The following is a 17,559-nucleotide window of genomic DNA, read 5'->3' as shown; positions in this document are numbered from 1 at the left end:
GACAAAGCCTCAAAGCTGCTCTTCATTTTCGTTCACGTACGTAAGGGATACGTCCCCTTTCAACTCGAAGCGATAGGCTATTCCTGGTAGTTAGTGTACGAGGCCTGCACCGTTGTTTTTCAGTTGCTAAATGCCTGAAAACCTCAAGGGGAAGGTAGTCTGAGGAAAGTCACCACACCCGTATTTCAGTCCGCCGAAAAGAAACCACTTCAGAGCAAAGTTCACCTGTGCAGAAGTTTAATACAGACTTCATTTCACTTTTACTTCTTACGTAAAAGCTGCTTTTACTGTTATTAAACGATTTTGCTCACGTGGGTGCATACGGACAAACATAGGTAGATAGGTAGATAGATAGGTACACACATACACACTTTTACGAAAACAATTTCAGTAAACCAAGCGCGCGCCCACAGCCGGCTGTGGGCGTGCGCTTGGTTTAAAAAGTATTGAAACAAGAGATAAATGATTGTATTACAGTATAGCTTGGTGGGAAAGTCCCTACTTTGGCATTGAACCACTGCTCAGCTATGCTGTAATACTGCCATCGATCTCTTGTTTCACTATTTTTTATCGCTTGGATTCCTACTTCATTTATAATAATTTTTGAATATGTTAGTTTATTTGGTTTTTGTTATAGTATACAATTATAACATATGACTGTTCTATTAGAGTGACTACTGTGACTACAAATGCCACTACTTCCTTGCAGTTGCCAGCTCTTTCACTCACAATAAACGCATCTTCCACCATTTGCTGAATCACGTGATGTTATATTATAGTTTAATAGAATAATTTGACTGCTCTAGTAGAGTAAGTCAGTCTTTTGTGTTCTGTTGCTTTCCTTCTCTCTTATATTTCCTGTTTGAGATTCAACCTGAGGGTGAAACCCCAAAGGTGGATCCACCCTGCAATGAATGGACTAAAGTCATGACTACATACAGTGAGTACTAAAGTCATGACTATGTACAGTGAGTACTAAAGTCATGACTACATACAGTGAGTACTAAAGTCATGACTACATACAGTGAGTACTAAAGTCATGGCTACATACAGTGAGTACTGAAGTCATGACTATGTACAGTGAGTACTAAAGTCATGACTACATACAGTGAGTACTAAAGTCATGACTACGTACAGTGAGTACTAAAGTCATGACTACATACAGTGAGTACTAAAGTCATGACTACGTACAGTGAGTACTAAAGTCATGGCTACATACAGTGAGTACTAAAGTCATGACTACATACAGTGAGTACTAAAGTCATGACTACATACAGTGAGTACTAAAGTCATGACTACGTACAGTGAGTACTAAAGTCATGGCTACATACAGTGAGTACTAAAGTCATGACTACATACAGTGAGTACTAATGGCTAAATCCATCACATGCCCTGAGCTATATGTGACATTGAGTCAGGTGTCCATATAGCAATATAAACTAACCTGTGACTTTCTTCATTATAACAACTCGTTTACAGCTTGACTTCACAAAATTAAAACTCACAATCATTCCCGTAAGTGTCACTATATTTATAGCAGAGGAAATGACAAAGTTTCATGAAAGAAATTTAAAAATCTTGGAATACGTTAACCTTATTAATGCATTCCTGAGTAATGCTATATGACACAAGTACACAGAAATATTTGGACTAGAGTAGGGACCATAGCACATCGATAAACAGTACTGTAACAAGCTGGAGTAGTGCATGATATTAAATCACAGTAAAACAATAAGAAGTGTTATATCCCTACTGTGCATTTCCATTATGGTATCTTGAGCACAGTAGGGATATAACACTTCTTATTGTTTTACTGTAATTTAATATCATGCACTACTCCAGCTTGTTTCAGTACTTTTTATCAATGTGCTATGGCCCCTATTCTAGTTGAAATTCCAAATTTTTCTGTGTACTTGTTTGTTAACTTATTTTTGTAAATAATTATTATGAACTGGTGAAACCACGCATACTGCATCTGAAATGGCGCTGCACACCCCAGCTATTTCAAATTATTGTCTGAAAAGTGAGGTATCCATTATGCTTGGTTATCGGTTGTGTTCAACCCATTACATAGCAGTGCGAATTGAGAACTGTTCGAAAAGCACCTCTGCAATCAAAACAGCTACTATGAAAAATACAGAGGATTTCTGTTACGAAGGGAAGCCATCACGTGCTATCGCCAAATCGACACTTTTTGCTGTCAGCAAAGGTGAATGGGACACACTGGTAAGTCCATGAAGAATGGAATGTATGTACTGCGGTATGCCGAAAGGCACCTGTCGAGCAGAAGTGACGTCGAACAGTGAAAAAATCAAGCCCGTAGCCTTAGCCATTATCGAGTTACGCTTGTGTGAAGGCTCAGTCAGGCAGTCAGTAGAAAATTCCGTTAAATAAATTATTTTTAAATTCCGTAGCAACTTATTGAAAGCGTTTCTGGTCGATCTAAAAGCTTGTTTGGGCTTAGTTTTACCTAACCAATACTGCCTCATCATCATCAAGGAAAATTGAGGCTGGTTTTTGGGTGATGTTATTTTGTGGACCACACCTACTCCTTTGTGGTCCCTACTATCATACTGTATGATTTACATATTCTCTTTCCTTTGAGGTGTGAAAATGGTACACATGTAATAACTGTAATAAGTGGCCACTGCACTTACATTAATAGTCAATAAAGTAACAACACTAGTATACGATGATGTTGTTACTACAGATCAGAGAGAGTTCTTTGAGCTAAAAGTGTTGGTGGATTATGACACTGCTCCCTCCCTTACTATGGGTCAAGAGAAGATTGAGGACATCTTGGTGCTCCATTTAGAGGGAGGAAAAGATTTCTTTGTATCCTTAGTAAAGTTTAAACGAAGCCCTGATCACCAGTAGTGATCTTGTATCCATATATAGTACCAGCCACCGGCCAATGAGCTGGTGTATTACATAAGGTATATGTAGCTATGATATTAATTGATTGTTCTATTAGAGTAGTTCTAGTACCAATCCCAGTGTTACATCACTACCTAGTGGTGATGACAAGTAACATGATAGAATAGGATTAATCTCTCTAAGTTTTCTACATAGCATGTAAACAACTCCAAGAGGAATTTTGTAAACCCGGGACCATTACCTGGTCCTTATTTATACGTAGCTCCCTCTAAGCCCTGTGGCTAACGGAATAGACTTCTCCAATTGTACTATCCTTCACTCCTAATAAGGTCACAATATCTGGGAATTACCTTCCGTCTTGCTTTGGCCTCTCACTGGATCTGTTAGTTCACCTTCACACCTTTGTACGTGACGTCACTCCGACAAGACTATCTGAAGTGGTGGGTGTGGTATTCTGTTACCATGGTGATGTATCATCCTTATCATAGAAACAAGAGCTAGAGACAATCTCATTGGATAATCGCAAACGTGACAAACAAATGACAACTCTACCTTCACTGGATATTCCTAAGGAATTATGGAAACTGGTTGACTACTTGTTTGGTTTTGGGCTGGATAAGGTGATGAACTATCAGTAAATATAATAATACCAGCTGTTATGTGTCTGTACAGGGGTGTATGATAGATTATGATGTTTAATTGTTGTTTGTTTGTTTACAGGAGAACTTGTTTACAGACGGAGGATTACGGTCCGAGATTAGTGCCATCAGGGAGCTATTGGATACCGGTGGAGGAATGTTATGGGGTAACCAGAGTGGACTGAGTATCCTAACAATGTATGACTGCTATATATTAGGTGAATTAGATCTTTTCCAGTGTTCTTCTGTCCAACACAGTTAAACTTGTTTATTCCATCTTGTTAGGTGGGCATTCCATCTTGTTAGGTGGGCATTCCATCTTGTTAGGTGGGCAGGTCACTTTGTACTTAAATGACACATTTGAGGATTGTCAGGTTGACTGGTTTAGACAGGTGACCTTAGTAAACAGGTGGCTAGGCGATTTTGTATTTAATTAACAACTAGTAGGGTATTCCCCTTAACAGTGTTTACAGGAGGCAACTTCTCAGTGTACTCAGTGGCTGCAGCTCTGTTGACCTTCCTAGAGGCACTGGCTGAACCAGTAATACCAGTACACTTCCATCATAGGTGTATGGAGTGCAGCAACAATGCTGTGCTCTGTAATCAGGTCAGCCCCACCCACCTAGTAACTAACCAATCACATGTTACTATTGTATAGCTGCTAATGCAACTACCAAAGGTTCATCGCAACACATTCGTGTATGTGACAGCATTTCTTAAAGAATTACTTAATAATTCTGATATGAACAAAATGGACGCCAGGCTACTTGGTGAGGTGACACTCACTGTACACATGTGATGATGTGTTCTTTGTAGCGTCGTTGTTTGGACCAGTAATCTTGAGGGATTCTAGGGGGAATTCTGCTGAGAAGAGCAAGCGAACACTTTCTAGTGAGAAAAAACGAAAAGTCACTTTCTTATATCAATGTCTTGTTAATGATTTGTAATTTATTGAATTTTATTATTTTACACAATAATTTATGTAATATAATATCCAAACGTGAACGAAGATAGGTAAGTAAGGGGGTTTCCGGACAGCTGGGTATTCCGGACACTTCATTTTTAATCCGCTACTGAAGGATGGAATAGAAACCGATCAGGCTATGGTTTAAGTACCCTACTTGTGTACTATAAAATACTAAAGTTTTGTTTTGATAACTTTAAGGATTACCGAGATACATCACAATTTGCTTGCGCGTGTAAAATATTTTTGTGTAAAAACTTTCACTACGCATGTTAACAGGAGGTTGAGGACACCAGTTGTAATTCTAAGCCACCATAAGCATCACAAATGATCAGTCACACTACTCAGTGAACGGATATATGATTTAGAGATAGTACAACTGGAATCCAAGCCCATTAGGCCACTCCTGGTCCACCGCCCGCATCCTTTTTACAGAAAGTGAAATTTCAGAAATACATGGGGAATATGCCCGCATCAGATTTTTGAAAAGGCTGGATTTCAGAAACAAATATTGGGCTGCTACAAACATGATAAATCTAACTACTTATCAGTGAAAACCTACAAGAAATGGGAATAGTGCATAGTACAGATCGCCCTGCTGTGCTGTCCACTACAAGGATGGACGTCTAGAGGCCCACATCACTGTGCACTGGATGAAGTATTTGCCGACTGCGACACGAATACAAGCAGATCAGTGACTACAGATAGACTTATAAAGGAGGATTACCAGCAATACCACTGCAAGGGAGAAGGAAACAGTCGTAATGGGTGTGGCAATTTAACGAGCTATGATCACTCCAATCAGGCTGCCTAACAGGAAGATTCGCCATTATGAGAGAGGAAGAACGGAAGATTACGTTCAACTACTCTAATTGAACATACATCTACCTTACCAGGCTACGAATCGCGAACAATATGTGACCGTATTTGCGAAAAGGGGTCTTCCGCACACATCCGATTTATCAACTTTGATGACTCATAACTTTTGAGTGGAAAAGGCTATTGACTTGAAATTTAGTTTAAAGTGAGCATCAACATAGCTTAGTGGATGGATAAAGTTACACATTTTCACTCCTTGGTAACTCCACAGGGAGAGCTGAAACTTCTAGAAGCTCTATTACTTGAACTACCCTAATCGCGATATCTACCCTAATAGAACACACACAACCTCTCTACGAACAATCAATTTTCAATCAGTCAATCTCTCTAGATTAACCACTCTTCATATGAAGGATTCATCTTGGTAATGCACCTTGATTCGGAAAGCAACAAAATACAACTCTTCTCTATCCAAATCCACATGGTTGTGTTGGACCTTGCTCAGTACAGCTGATAAACTTGAATACCCAGACTCAATACTGTACTGCATACACACTTTGTCATGCAATAAGTATACATAGTACCATGACTAGGATGTAGAAATGTAGCTACAATTTAGTTACTCAAATTGACTACATGAATATACAGAATGTATGCAACAAAAGCAAGTTGAATTAGAACATAGCTCATTGTGGTGATGCATCAACTATTGGTAAATTGATACTCATACCACACTCATACACTTTGTTAGTTCATGCAACATCATCAAAATGAAGTTGAGTCCATACCTGCTGCTCAAAACTAATCTTTTTCATGTATGTGCATGATTGTATTGGGACACATCTTGATACGCCACCTTCATGAGAGCTGTGTTCTGCATGAGTACTGTACAGATGTGTAGAAATTCCAGTGCACAAGGCCACCAACATTACACACAATTGAGGAAATTATGTATGCACATCAGTAGCTATGCGTAATCATGTCTTTGTTGATATGTAATGATATGAAGTAATGTTCAAATTTAAGTGTATTCACACAATAGGACATAACAATTGTCTTAGTATCACGCGCATTTTGCGCGGGTACCACTAGTACTCTAATAAAACAGTCAGAAAATCACAAAAATACTCTAATTGAGCAGTCACATCATTGTTGCTTTGTTGCTGAATTCCGCCCGCCCGCACCTAAAACCAAACTTCAGATGACCAGAAACATAAAAACAAATTGGAGTGGCCTTACCTGCGACGTGTTAACTGGCACGCGCAATCAACACAACCAGCATCCCAGAGAAGCCCCAAGTAAGGATCCGCGGGGCCACACTACTTAACTATGCTGTTTCAGTGTTAAGGCAAGGACTGATACAGATTTCCAGGCAGTAGATTAAATGTCGCATCTTTGAAAGCGCTGCAAGACACTCGCATGGTCCGAGCAAGGCTGGTAGCAGTTCTTCTTCTTAAAAATCGCTGTCACCAACAAAGTAACCAGACAAATAGAATGCTTTGAGTCTCTGCTGAGCCATGACACTCAATAGAGTGCAGCATTTCCCATAACAATGGCAGGTACGCCTTTTTAAAATGGTGTCCGGAAATCCCAGCCACATAATTTTTTGGCATTTTCTCAAACTACAAATTTAAACTGCTCTTTCTCCTAGCACCCTATATTTTACCATCCACAATTTATACCACCGATAGCCTAGTTCATTAGCTACAATTCGGCACTAAGCATTTTAGAATCCGTTTTTCTCTCGAGGAGAACTGAACAAATTTCTAATACATGTGCAAACTTTGTCCGGAAACGCCCGCCCCTACCTTAGTTTACTACAGGTTTCCGGTTGCTATGGAATCAATCGAAAGGAAAGGTGCGGTCCGACGCGACGTTACTTACTAGTCAACAAACTAAAAGCTGTTGTAATGGGTTGTGGTGCAGGGAGATTGAGGAGAAATGTTGTAGCGCCTAGTCGTCATGGTAACGTTAATCAAGCGGAGGAAGACAACTGGAGGTCACAAGATAAACAAGCACTAGACTTCACTGATGGTGTTGATAAGGTGACAACGTGTGATGAGGTTAGTAAACAAGATTGTGACATACAATCAACAAATGGTAAACAAGTAAATAAACAGGAAGAACTATGTGCTAGTAGTGCAGAAGAGAGTGTTGTAAACAAGCAACAAGGTGACCAATTGCAGGAAATAAACAGTAAACAACACACAGGTAACAAACAAGAAAACACGAAGGTTAAGGTACAGGATGGTCGTGTTGTCAACAAACAAATCCAGCAGGAAATAAACAATGAGCTGGACGCTCCAGAGGATAATAAACAACAACCAATAAACAAACAAAAGGATATAAGTATAGAGGTCGCTCAAGATAGTGTTGTAAGCAAACAAAGTGACAAAGAGACTTCAGAGGACAGTGAAGATGAAGAGATACTTAAACAGCCGGCGCTTATAGAGTGGGCGTCAGCCAGTCAGGGTGTAAACAAGCAGCAAATTGTTGCTCCAAGAAACTCCTCTTGATTCTTCGAGTGATCTTCGGTCCTGGTATTCGCTTCCTGGCTCTGGGCACGGCGCTAAGTAGATTGAGTTTACCATTTGTTACCGTGTTATTCTCTCGCTCTGCTTCTTGAGTTCTGATCCTTTGATGCGCACTTATTGGAATGCCCGGACGGCGTAAGAAGAGCCGTCAAAAACAACCAGTTGATCTGTCTAATAATGACGTCGATGTTGACGATGATGACCCTGACCGTGTGTGGTGCTCTTGTGGGCGGCCTTTTGGTACTGATGGGTTTATGATTAAGTGTGATGGCCACAGTGAGAACTGCTGCCAGTGGTATCATGGCCATTGTGTCGGAATCACTACTGCTGAAGGTAGAATACTTGATGTTGATAATGGACCATTTATTTGCCCCACTTGTGCAACCAGTTCAGATGTGCGAAACCTTCCTTCCTTTAACTTGTCAACTCTTACTACTTTTGAGTGGCGTGGCTCACCAAGCCCTGCTGTGCTTGAATTACTCGACCAACTATACTTTCAAGTTGTCCATTGGAAACCAAACCTGTTTACCGTGCCATCAGGTAACTTGGGTAAATCCTTTGTATCTGAACTTGCATCATTGCTGCATTCCTTTAGTAAACAGTCAGCTCTAGAGCCATTTGCCTTAAAGGCTGCCATGTTGATGCCCAACTTGCTTTTACAGAAACCCCACAACGAGTCCAAACTCAGTTTTCGAGTAGTTCGCTCTTGCCTTCAGAGACGACTTGATCTTTGGCTTAAGGGTGATTTTTTAGCTTTATTTAATGAAGGGATTGTCATACAGAAACATCTATCTGCTTCACCTCGCTATCGTCCTTCCTGTGATGATCAAACTCATTCTTCCAGGTTTTCCCACCTTATGACTCAGGGCCGTGTTAATGCTGCTCTTCGCTGTCTGTCTCCTTCTTGTGACTGTGGCCCTCTTAACTTGGATCATGTAGTGGGTTCCTTGTCTGATGGTTCTCCCAAAACTGTGTTTGATGTATTGCATGAAAAACATCCTCATGGTCGTGCTGCAGACCCTGATGCTATACTTGATCCCGTTGACTCCTCTCAATCGTTTCATCCAGTTCTATTTGATGGCTTAGATGCTGCTTTAATTAAATCAGTGGTCATGCAGATAAGTGGCTCTGCAGGCCCTTCTGGTCTTGATGCTCATGCTTGGAGACATCTTTGTACAGCGTTTGGTGATGCTTCTAATGACTTGTGTGCAGCTGTTTCTACTTTTGCCCATCGTATTTCCACCTCTTATGTTAATTCAAAATATTTATCTGCTTACTGTGCTTGTCGCCTAATTCCTCTTGACAAGCGTCCTGGTGTTCGCCCTATTGGTGTGGGTGAAGTTTTGCGAAGAATTATTGGAAAAGCTGTGATGAGAATTATAAGGCGTGATTTACAGCAGGCTGCAGGATCCTCTCAATTATGTGCTGGTCAAATGGGTGGTTGTGAAGCTGCTGTCCATGCAATGAAACAAATATTTGACTTGCCTGAGGTTGATGGTGTTCTCCTTGTTGATGCTAAGAATGCCTTCAATGAGTTAAATCGTCAAGTAACACTCCGAAACGTTGAGGTCCTCTGCCCTTCTCTTGCTCCTATTTTAATTAACACTTATCGTACTGATGCTTTTTTGTTTACTGGAGGTCGTACCATCTTTTCTAGTGAAGGGACTACCCAGGGTGATCCTCTCGCTATGGCTATGTACACTATCGGTACTTTGCCCTTGATTTCTCGTCTTACTGGTCTAGTAAAGCAGTGCTGGTATGCTGATGACTCTGCTGCTGGTGGCAAGCTTTCCAAGCTTAAGCAGTGGTGGGACTTGTTATCTTCCGTAGGGCCCCGTTATGGCTATTTTCCAAATGCTACTAAAACTATCTTGATAGTCAAGGAAACTGTTTTAACTGATGCTAGAACAATTTTTGGAGACTGTGACATTCAGGTTACTGCTGAAGGACACCGTTATCTGGGAGGTGTAATTGGCACTCCTGCCTTTGAACAGCTATTTTTGAGACGTAAAGTGGATGGCTGGATTGATGATCTTAAGACCTTGAGCCTCTTTGCCGAAACACAACCTCATGCTTCCTATGCTGCTTTTTGTCATGGTCTCTCTTTCCGATGGAACTATTTTTTTCGTGTTTCTTCTTGTTCTACAGACCTTTTCCTTCCTCTTGAACATTTTGTTAAATCTGTTTTCCTTCCTAGTCTATTGGGTCGAACTGTCCCTGGTGATGTTGAGAGAAAGCTATTTGCCTTGCCTGTGCGGCTAGGAGGCCTTGGTGTGTTTGATCCTTCGATTGTTGTGTCACAGCAGCGTTCCTGCTCTGTAGAAGTAAATGCTGGTCTCGTTGGCTTGATTATCTCTCAGGTACATCAACTAGGTGACTGTCTTGATGCACAGGTTCAGTTGCGATCCAAGTTTCACTCTAGGAGCCATCAAGAGCAACTTCAATCTGCCAATCATTTGTTCGATGAACTTCCTCCTAGCATGCGTTCCTCAGTCATGTTGGCTCAGGAGAAGGGTGCATCGAATTGGCTCTCTTGTCTTCCATTGAAGTCGCATAATTTTGTGCTTCATAAAACTGCTTTTCGTGATGCAATTGCGCTTCGCTATCATTGGCTACCATCTGCCTGCCCTACTTCCTGTGCCTGTGGTCACTCTTTTACCATAGAACATGCTCTGTCTTGCCCAAAGGGTGGGTTTCCTTCTCTGAGACATAATGAAGTGCGTGATCTAACTGCCAATTTACTTTCCGAGGTCTGTAACAATGTTGTCACTGAACCCCACCTTCAGCCTCTTTCTGGTGAGACCCTTCAATACAAAACAGCTAATCGTGATGATAACGCAAGGCTTGACATTGCAGCTAATGTCCAGTTTGCGCTGTCCCATTGCTGAGGCACCGATTGCAGTGCAGGTCGCTGAGGCCCATATGTAAGATAATTTGTTTTTGTTTATTATGTACTGTTTTATCTAAAAAAAAAAAAAAAAAAAAATTTTATTCCTTAAAAATTAAAAAAAAAAAAAAAAAGTCGTCATGGTAACGTTAATCAAGCGGAGGAAGACAACTGGAGGTCACAAGATAAACAAGCACTAGACTTCACTGATGGTGTTGATAAGGTGACAACGTGTGATGAGGTTAGTAAACAAGATTGTGACATACAATCAACAATGGTAAACAAGTAAATAAACAGGAAGAACTATGTGCTAGTAGTGCAGAAGAGAGTGTTGTAAACAAGCAACAAGGTGACCAATTGCAGGAAATAAACAGTAAACAACACACAGGTAACAAACAAGAAAACACGAAGGTTAAGGTACAGGATGGTCGTGTTGTCAACAAACAAATCCAGCAGGAAATAAACAATGAGCTGGACGCTCCAGAGGATAATAAACAACAACCAATAAACAAACAAAAGGATATAAGTATAGAGGTCGCCCAAGATAGTGTTGTAAGCAAACAAAGTGACAAAGAGACTTCAGAGGACAGTGAAGATGAAGAGATACTTAAACAGCCGGCGCTTATAGAGTGGGCCTCAGCCAGTCAGGGTGTAAACAAGCAGCAAATTGTTGACAAACAACGGCAAGAGGTGGCCGCATCAGCAGTGGAACAACCTGTGTCACTAGTAGAGGGATACAATGACATCATAACTGATAAACAATTACACAAACAAGAAGAGATAAACAATGATCATTCTCCACCATTAGTTGCTGATATTAATGAAGGGGACAATGACTCAATGCGGAGAGTTTGTGAACAATTACACCAGCTACCAACATGTGGTACAATAGACCAGTATACAGCCACAATGGTTAGTCAACAAGTAGAGAGTGTTATCCACCACAATGTACACCAACAACAACACTTACCCACCTCAATCCCACCATATGGTGTTGAACACAATGATACGTTGGAACATGTTAGCACATACTTAGAGATGGGTAAACTCACTGTTACAAACAATGACTATAATGTGGACACACTAGATGACACACTATGGACGTTGCAAGATGACGTATCCCACTCCACACCACCCAGTATAGTATATGCCAGTCCATATCAGTGTGGTGTGGCCAGGAGCTTGTCTCAGTCACCTCGTATTGTTGGCCTACAATTACAACTTGGATTTGTTAATGTGACTGGTGCTGAGTTGGATGTGTTGGAAAGTAAGTTATTATCCACCACAAGATGGCTATATAGGGTGTTAATACTTCTTACATTTCAAGCTGTTGTCCTTGTGTATTCTTGTATGATTTAATAGATTAGCTGAGTCTTGAGATAGTTGCTATCTAGTAACAAAATAATATGCTTGTAGTGGAGTGTACAACTATACTGTGCATTTTGTGTGAGGCTGAATTTCCAAACCATGTAGTGAAATCTTGTTCTCTCACGTCGTCTGTATGCAGCCAGTGTAAAGGACACCTTGCCCCAAGCTATGATTAAATCATTTTGCTAGTAAGTTTAATTCAGGTGGGAAGGGATTCAATAGTAGCCTTGCCAGTAATAAGATTTGAAATGTCTTAAACATTTCTATACGACCGCTCTTGAGATGATGGTATCTGCTTCATATCTCATAGAGCTGGGCTATATACCAGTGTGTATCGTAGGAAAAGGTATTTTAATGATACCATTACTGTACCAGATGAATTTAGAAAATACCACCATACGGTCTGGAGTTAAATGGCAACTGATTGATAACATCATCCTGCCCTCATCAATGTGAAGATGCTTTACCAATGTAAAAGATAGCCTTCTAATTGTATTAAAGTCATTTTAGCATGTTTCATCAACCTTTCTACCACCCTTTCCAAAAAAATGGTTCATTTGATATAATTTTATTCGTTAAATTATTAAAATTATAATCCATACCATGCATGTATTTGTACCGTGATATTTTCTATAATACCATACCGGCTTTGATAAATCTTATACCACCCAGATCGTGAGGGGCATCATAGCTCTTCAGTTGAAGTTACCTCTGGGGTACCACAAAGTTCTGTTTTAGGGCCTTTACTTTTCTTATGCTTTATTAATGACTTACCAACCAATGTTAGATGTAAGATTAAGTTATATGCAGATGATGTTTTGCTTTACACTACCATCAGAACAGTAGATGACTGCCACAAACTACAGGCTGATCTTTATTCTCTTGAACAGTGGGCTAAAAAGTGGAATATGCTATTTAATCCAGCAAAGTGTGAATTCCTCAGGGTCCCTTTATAATTTTCTAGATCCGCCACTGTTGAGACAAAACTTGTATATTCAATGACTGTGCTAAGTACTACACACTTTAACACATAACCATCTTCTCATTACAGGTAACTGGCAACCCAAAGGTTGTGAAAGTGTATTGGCTAACCTAGGAATACTTAATCAGTGACGTCACGTGATGACATCACTATGCTGCTGCGTCAGCATTTGCAAGTGCTTAAGTCCGTTGCCGTGAATTGTAAATCAGTTAGTATTTGTTTAAGAGAGGTTGTGACATGGAGAAGAACGTCGCATTGGTTATCGTAGTAATAGTCTTATTATTGCTCGTGAATGTTGATGGGTCTGATCTACCAGAGTGTAGACCTGAAATCAGTTGTCCTGACGTTAGTTGTGTTAAAGGTAAGGGAGCTACGAAGTTTACGCGTCTTTGATGACTATTACAATATCTTCCTAGTTCCCTTAACGATGTTCACGACCACCTCAAATGTGTTGTGTATCGATAAGGGCTCGCCATCATCTATTCCCTTCACCCAGCTCTACCTGATAGAGGGCTGTAACGGCACTTACACTAACTCTAGCAAGAACACTAATGGGATTTGTGTAGTTGATGACAAGGAGAGGTCCGACCTGTACTTGACTGTTAACGAGCTTAGTACTGGACTACACGAGCTCCACTGCCTCAATGAAAACGACGATGGCGATACTCGGTTTGTAACAGTGACTTCAATAGCGTGTAAGTTAAAGTGCTAATACTTTGATATCGTTAGCTGTTGCTTTTTGTTTTAGTTCAAGTTGATGTTGAGTTCGATGTCGTAGTTGAAATCAATGGCGAAGCGATGCAAGTACTATCAGACGACAGTGAAGTTACCGTAGAGGAAGACGATACTGTTGTAATTATAGCTCGAGCAGTTGGAGGGGTCACTGGCAGTGATATTAATGGATCTGTACAGTGTACAAGCAATAAAAGGGTGAATTGCTCACGTGGATTTCTCTGCAGTATGCTACCCGGGCGATACCTTCGGTACTCCTACTCTCCTGTCACACTAAACGAAACTGGACTAAGGATAACCTTCGCACTGGGCAGTATTTCAAGAAGTATCACTCTAAATGGTGAGCTATTGTCACAAATGTTATGGTTTGGTGGGCACGTTTGTGCGTATTATGATTTGTTCTGGTTACCATAGTGATGGAAAGGCCTCCAAGTTCTAATGATACCACTGTTTCACCTTCATCTACACCAACTAGTACTACTAAAAGTGAGTATTCTTGTGTGTGGGTGTGTCAAGGGCCCAACTAATTAGTACACAATATCGCCCACCAGAAATGCTTAACTGTGTGCATTTGTCAATAAGTGGGCGTGGCTCACGACAATAATGATACACTAGTACTTGATGATCGATTAAAGTGGGTGTGGCTCTGCACTGGGCATACATAGCAATGTACATGGCTTTGTGAATACTTTCAGACTGCAACAAAGCATCTTACTAAGTGGGTGTAGCTCCACATAGGATTGGTTACAGACAGTGATGTACAATTCCAATGAGTGGGCGTGGCTCACAAAAGAAGCTGGGCTGTTGCAGGTCTTTCCAACACTCATGGGAAAACTTTCATGGCTTTTTACAATACAGTGAAATCCACAAAAGTTTTGCTCATCAAAGCTTTCCCCCTATACAGCATTAACCAAGTTTTCTGATAAGCATCACAGAGAATTTTGTATATCTAAAAGAGTATATATTTTTTATAAAAAATTACAAAAATCACACATCAAACACACCTTATGTAGCTAAAGTCTTTGAGTAGGCTGTAGGACCAGGTGTCCTACAGACCTGCAGCACTTGTGCTGTAAAACATTATTAAATAAATAAAATAATTTCTGGGAATATCTGACTGATTCTGGGAAACCCTGGAATGAAAGATTTCATTACGTGATTTAAGCTTGTTACTGATGTGTGTATGCGTGCGTGCGTGCGTGCGTGCGTGCGTTTGTGAAGCTATCATGTCCCTGTGTGTGAACTAACAGTATGTGTTTATCCCCGTAGCTCCAGAGGATGATGGTAGCACACTCTCCACTGTTCTAATAGTGGTTATAGTAATAGCAGTTACAATAGTAGCCATTATTGCTATAGTAATAGTGGTATCTGTAAGGTGTAAGAGAGACCAGTCATCGTCCACTTCAACAGATTTTGATAGTCCTGTAAAAGTTGTAGACAATGCCTATCAACAATACCCTGGACAAGCAAAAGGTGAGATCTTTGTGTACTTAATGGCTACTTGATCCCATTTTCCTGTTACAGCAATGCTATACCTGTGTCCTAATTGTATGGATAAAGACAGGATTACAAGTGGTCTACAGAACAATGGCATTGAGATAGTTGACTTGCCAGATGAATCATCACTGACTTTAATGGACGAGTTATACTCCTATTTAGATGATGGTGGGGCATTGGTTAGCTGTGACTGTCCCAGAGACACTCAATCCAACCTTCGGAGAGTGATAACCAACTTGTCATCAGAAGCTGCAGAGACTAGAAGATGGAATGTATTTATCATAAGTCGTGTTGACCAAGACACAGACAAACTAATAAACAGAAATAACGTGATAGAGGTAATATATTACTGTAGCACTGATGAAGTTATACAGAAAATAAGGTCTCGGATTGGAGATGGCCATAGGCCCTCTATTACTGAAGCTGTAGTCAACATTGAAATATTACAACATGTAAAGGATATTAATATTGGAGTACATAATATTATAGATCAGTCTGCACAACGTCATGAAGAGGTGAAACAAGATTTGGAGCAGTTAAAAGAAGGACAACATGTTATAAGTAAGTTTATAGTTTTGAAGAATAATATCAGACACTCACTTTACTCTCTTACAGTTGAAGAGACAATTTCCAAGTGAACTTTTCAGCAGACGATAACTGGTATATCATTTCCCCAAGGTGATTCCCCGTAATCATTCAGTAATATATCCAACAATTGATGAACATCTCTCTCCATACTCAGGTCATTTTGTAATGTATTTAGAACAGTACCATTGTATATTTCTTACGCCTCACTGCTGTTGTTTTATTATTTTTGTGTACATATGTAGTACCATAATCATGTATAATAGTACCTGATAATCAATGTATAATAGAGATGCCATTTCAGTATAACAATATCAATGATATGGTTTATAAGGAGTAATGGTCATTAGAGGGATAGTACCTTCACACTGTTCTCATGAGGTTTGTTTTCTAAGCAACTGTTCTTTTTAATCACCCAGTTGTAAAATGCTTTGATCAAACCCACACTATATGAGGTATAGTCTGTGGGACTGGCAGACCATATTTAGCAAGGTCGATTACCCGTTGGCCAAGAGAATCGGGTTGTGAGCGAGTTCGAGTGGATTCTAGTAGCTAGCTAGGATCTGAGAAACTCCTTTCTAAGCCACACACCTTTGCTTCAGTAAATTTCTTATTGAAAACAAACCCCCGCCATGTCAGGGAAATTTGGTAAACGATTCCCCCGACCTTCCCCCACCCTCTGCCCGTATCTGTGGTAGTCAGGCATTACATTGATAGGCGCCTAACTGTTTGGAAGAGAACCTTGTAATTATGTTGGTCATTTTAGCATTTTCATCAACCTTCTATGACACTTTCGTTTATACAATCTGTACCATGGTATGTATTTGTACAGTGATATTTTCTTAAATGCCATCAAACTGTGCATATACCAGTACAGATCAAACAGGTCAGGGCATAGCTACCTACCAGAGTAGCTGGGCATGTCAAAGCCGGTACGTGGGACAAGTTACAAGCGCCTTCATATGAGACATCCCCTTGTGAGTCCGGAAGTATACTGCATCACATGACCTATTTGCTGGTTGTGAGACCCACAAGGTAAACTATGGTGGCTTTGTGTGATACCAACCTTATTCATATTTGAGCTGATTCTGGAAATTGCCCTACTCTTCATCATATACACTTGTACTGGGATGAACAGCATCATAATACGTAATAATTATATCATGCTCTGGATTTGTGCACTAATTACTCTAGGTGTTGAAGTCTTATCCTGATGAGGCTAAAATTGTTCTTTCTAAAAGGTGGGGGCTGTAACATGACTGGGACAACATATTTCCTGACTTGTCACTGCAGTGTGCACCAAACCTTATGCGGCATTGAAGAACGACATGTTTTAATAAACTGAGGTTGATGTGCCTAAATTGTCCTAGACCTACATGTAGCAGTTCGACGTAAGCGCGTGCGTGCGTGCGTGCATGCGTGCGTGCGCATGTGATAAGGTATCCTTGCCAGCTTGGAAAGCTCCTTGTTTTATAACTAGCTAATCTCCATCATCAATGAGAATGGAGGGAATTGCATTTTGCTTTATAGATCAGAATAACAGCAAAGGTTAGTGATAAGGTGATGTACTTGTAGACCTGACTTTACTATACAGACCATTACCCACATTATCACAACACATTTACTACCTCTCACCTAATGGCTCCATACCTCTATGAAGACTCTACATAATTGCC

At 40.4% G+C, this 17,559-nt stretch overlaps 2 protein-coding genes across 9 annotated transcripts in view; both read left to right on the top strand.

The window, feature by feature from the left end:
- LOC136257848 (inositol polyphosphate 5-phosphatase OCRL-like) overlaps nucleotides 1-4,494 on the top strand; it is a 32,933-nt gene extending 28,439 nt beyond the window's left edge. For 2 of the 3 annotated variants that reach the window (XM_066051167.1, XM_066051166.1), the window contains 7 exons: nucleotides 2,711-2,835; nucleotides 3,207-3,317; nucleotides 3,366-3,497; nucleotides 3,598-3,700; nucleotides 3,989-4,122; nucleotides 4,174-4,285; nucleotides 4,332-4,494. In XM_066051167.1, the coding sequence (XP_065907239.1) occupies nucleotides 2,711-2,835; nucleotides 3,207-3,317; nucleotides 3,366-3,497; nucleotides 3,598-3,700; nucleotides 3,989-4,122; nucleotides 4,174-4,285; nucleotides 4,332-4,462 (848 nt within the window). In that variant the 3' untranslated portion in view covers nucleotides 4,463-4,494. Of the gene's footprint in view, nucleotides 1-2,710; nucleotides 2,836-3,206; nucleotides 3,318-3,365; nucleotides 3,498-3,597; nucleotides 3,801-3,842; nucleotides 3,909-3,988; nucleotides 4,123-4,173; nucleotides 4,286-4,331 lie in introns of those variants that run through there. The other variant, XM_066051168.1, reaches the window with a different exon arrangement.
- Nucleotides 4,495-7,950: 3,456 nt separating this feature from the next.
- Nucleotides 7,951-16,151, top strand: LOC136259087 (uncharacterized). 6 transcript variants are annotated; one of them, XM_066052511.1, is made up of 9 exons: nucleotides 10,788-11,986; nucleotides 13,139-13,430; nucleotides 13,486-13,764; nucleotides 13,818-14,141; nucleotides 14,216-14,287; nucleotides 15,071-15,274; nucleotides 15,326-15,636; nucleotides 15,788-15,859; nucleotides 15,914-16,151. In XM_066052511.1, exons 2-8 carry the CDS (start codon nucleotides 13,307-13,309, stop codon nucleotides 15,815-15,817), a joined length of 1,344 nt encoding a protein of 447 aa, XP_065908583.1. In that variant the 5' UTR covers nucleotides 10,788-11,986; nucleotides 13,139-13,306; the 3' UTR covers nucleotides 15,818-15,859; nucleotides 15,914-16,151. The 6 variants fall into 6 exon arrangements, 2 of the variants coding, with proteins under 2 accessions (XP_065908583.1, XP_065908582.1); XM_066052510.1 differs by having other exon boundaries at nucleotides 10,790-11,986; nucleotides 15,326-15,859; XR_010703184.1 differs by lacking the exons at nucleotides 13,486-13,764; nucleotides 13,818-14,141; nucleotides 14,216-14,287; ... (2 more) ...; nucleotides 15,788-15,859; nucleotides 15,914-16,151 and adding an exon at nucleotides 12,193-12,275 and having other exon boundaries at nucleotides 7,951-11,986; nucleotides 13,139-13,295.
- Nucleotides 16,152-17,559: the final 1,408 nt, after the last annotated feature.

This window comes from Dysidea avara, chromosome 6 (genome assembly GCF_963678975.1).
Source record: "Dysidea avara chromosome 6, odDysAvar1.4, whole genome shotgun sequence".
NCBI lineage: Eukaryota > Metazoa > Porifera > Demospongiae > Dictyoceratida > Dysideidae > Dysidea > Dysidea avara.
Note: the sequence above shows the minus strand (reverse complement) of the source record. Positions and strands in the feature narration are given on the sequence as shown.

What these genes read in the sequence shown, in the direction of transcription:
- LOC136259087 (XM_066052510.1), top strand. Translation starts at nt 13,307, where the DNA reads ATGGAGAAGAACGTCGCATTGGTTATCGTAGTAATAGTCTTATTATTG. An exon ending in TGACGTTAGTTGTGTTAAAG is followed by an intron (nt 13,431 to 13,485) that starts GTAAGGGAGCTA and finishes ATATCTTCCTAG; the next exon opens with TTCCCTTAACGATGTTCACG. An exon ending in AACAGTGACTTCAATAGCGT is followed by an intron (nt 13,765 to 13,817) that starts GTAAGTTAAAGT and finishes TTTTTGTTTTAG; the next exon opens with TTCAAGTTGATGTTGAGTTC.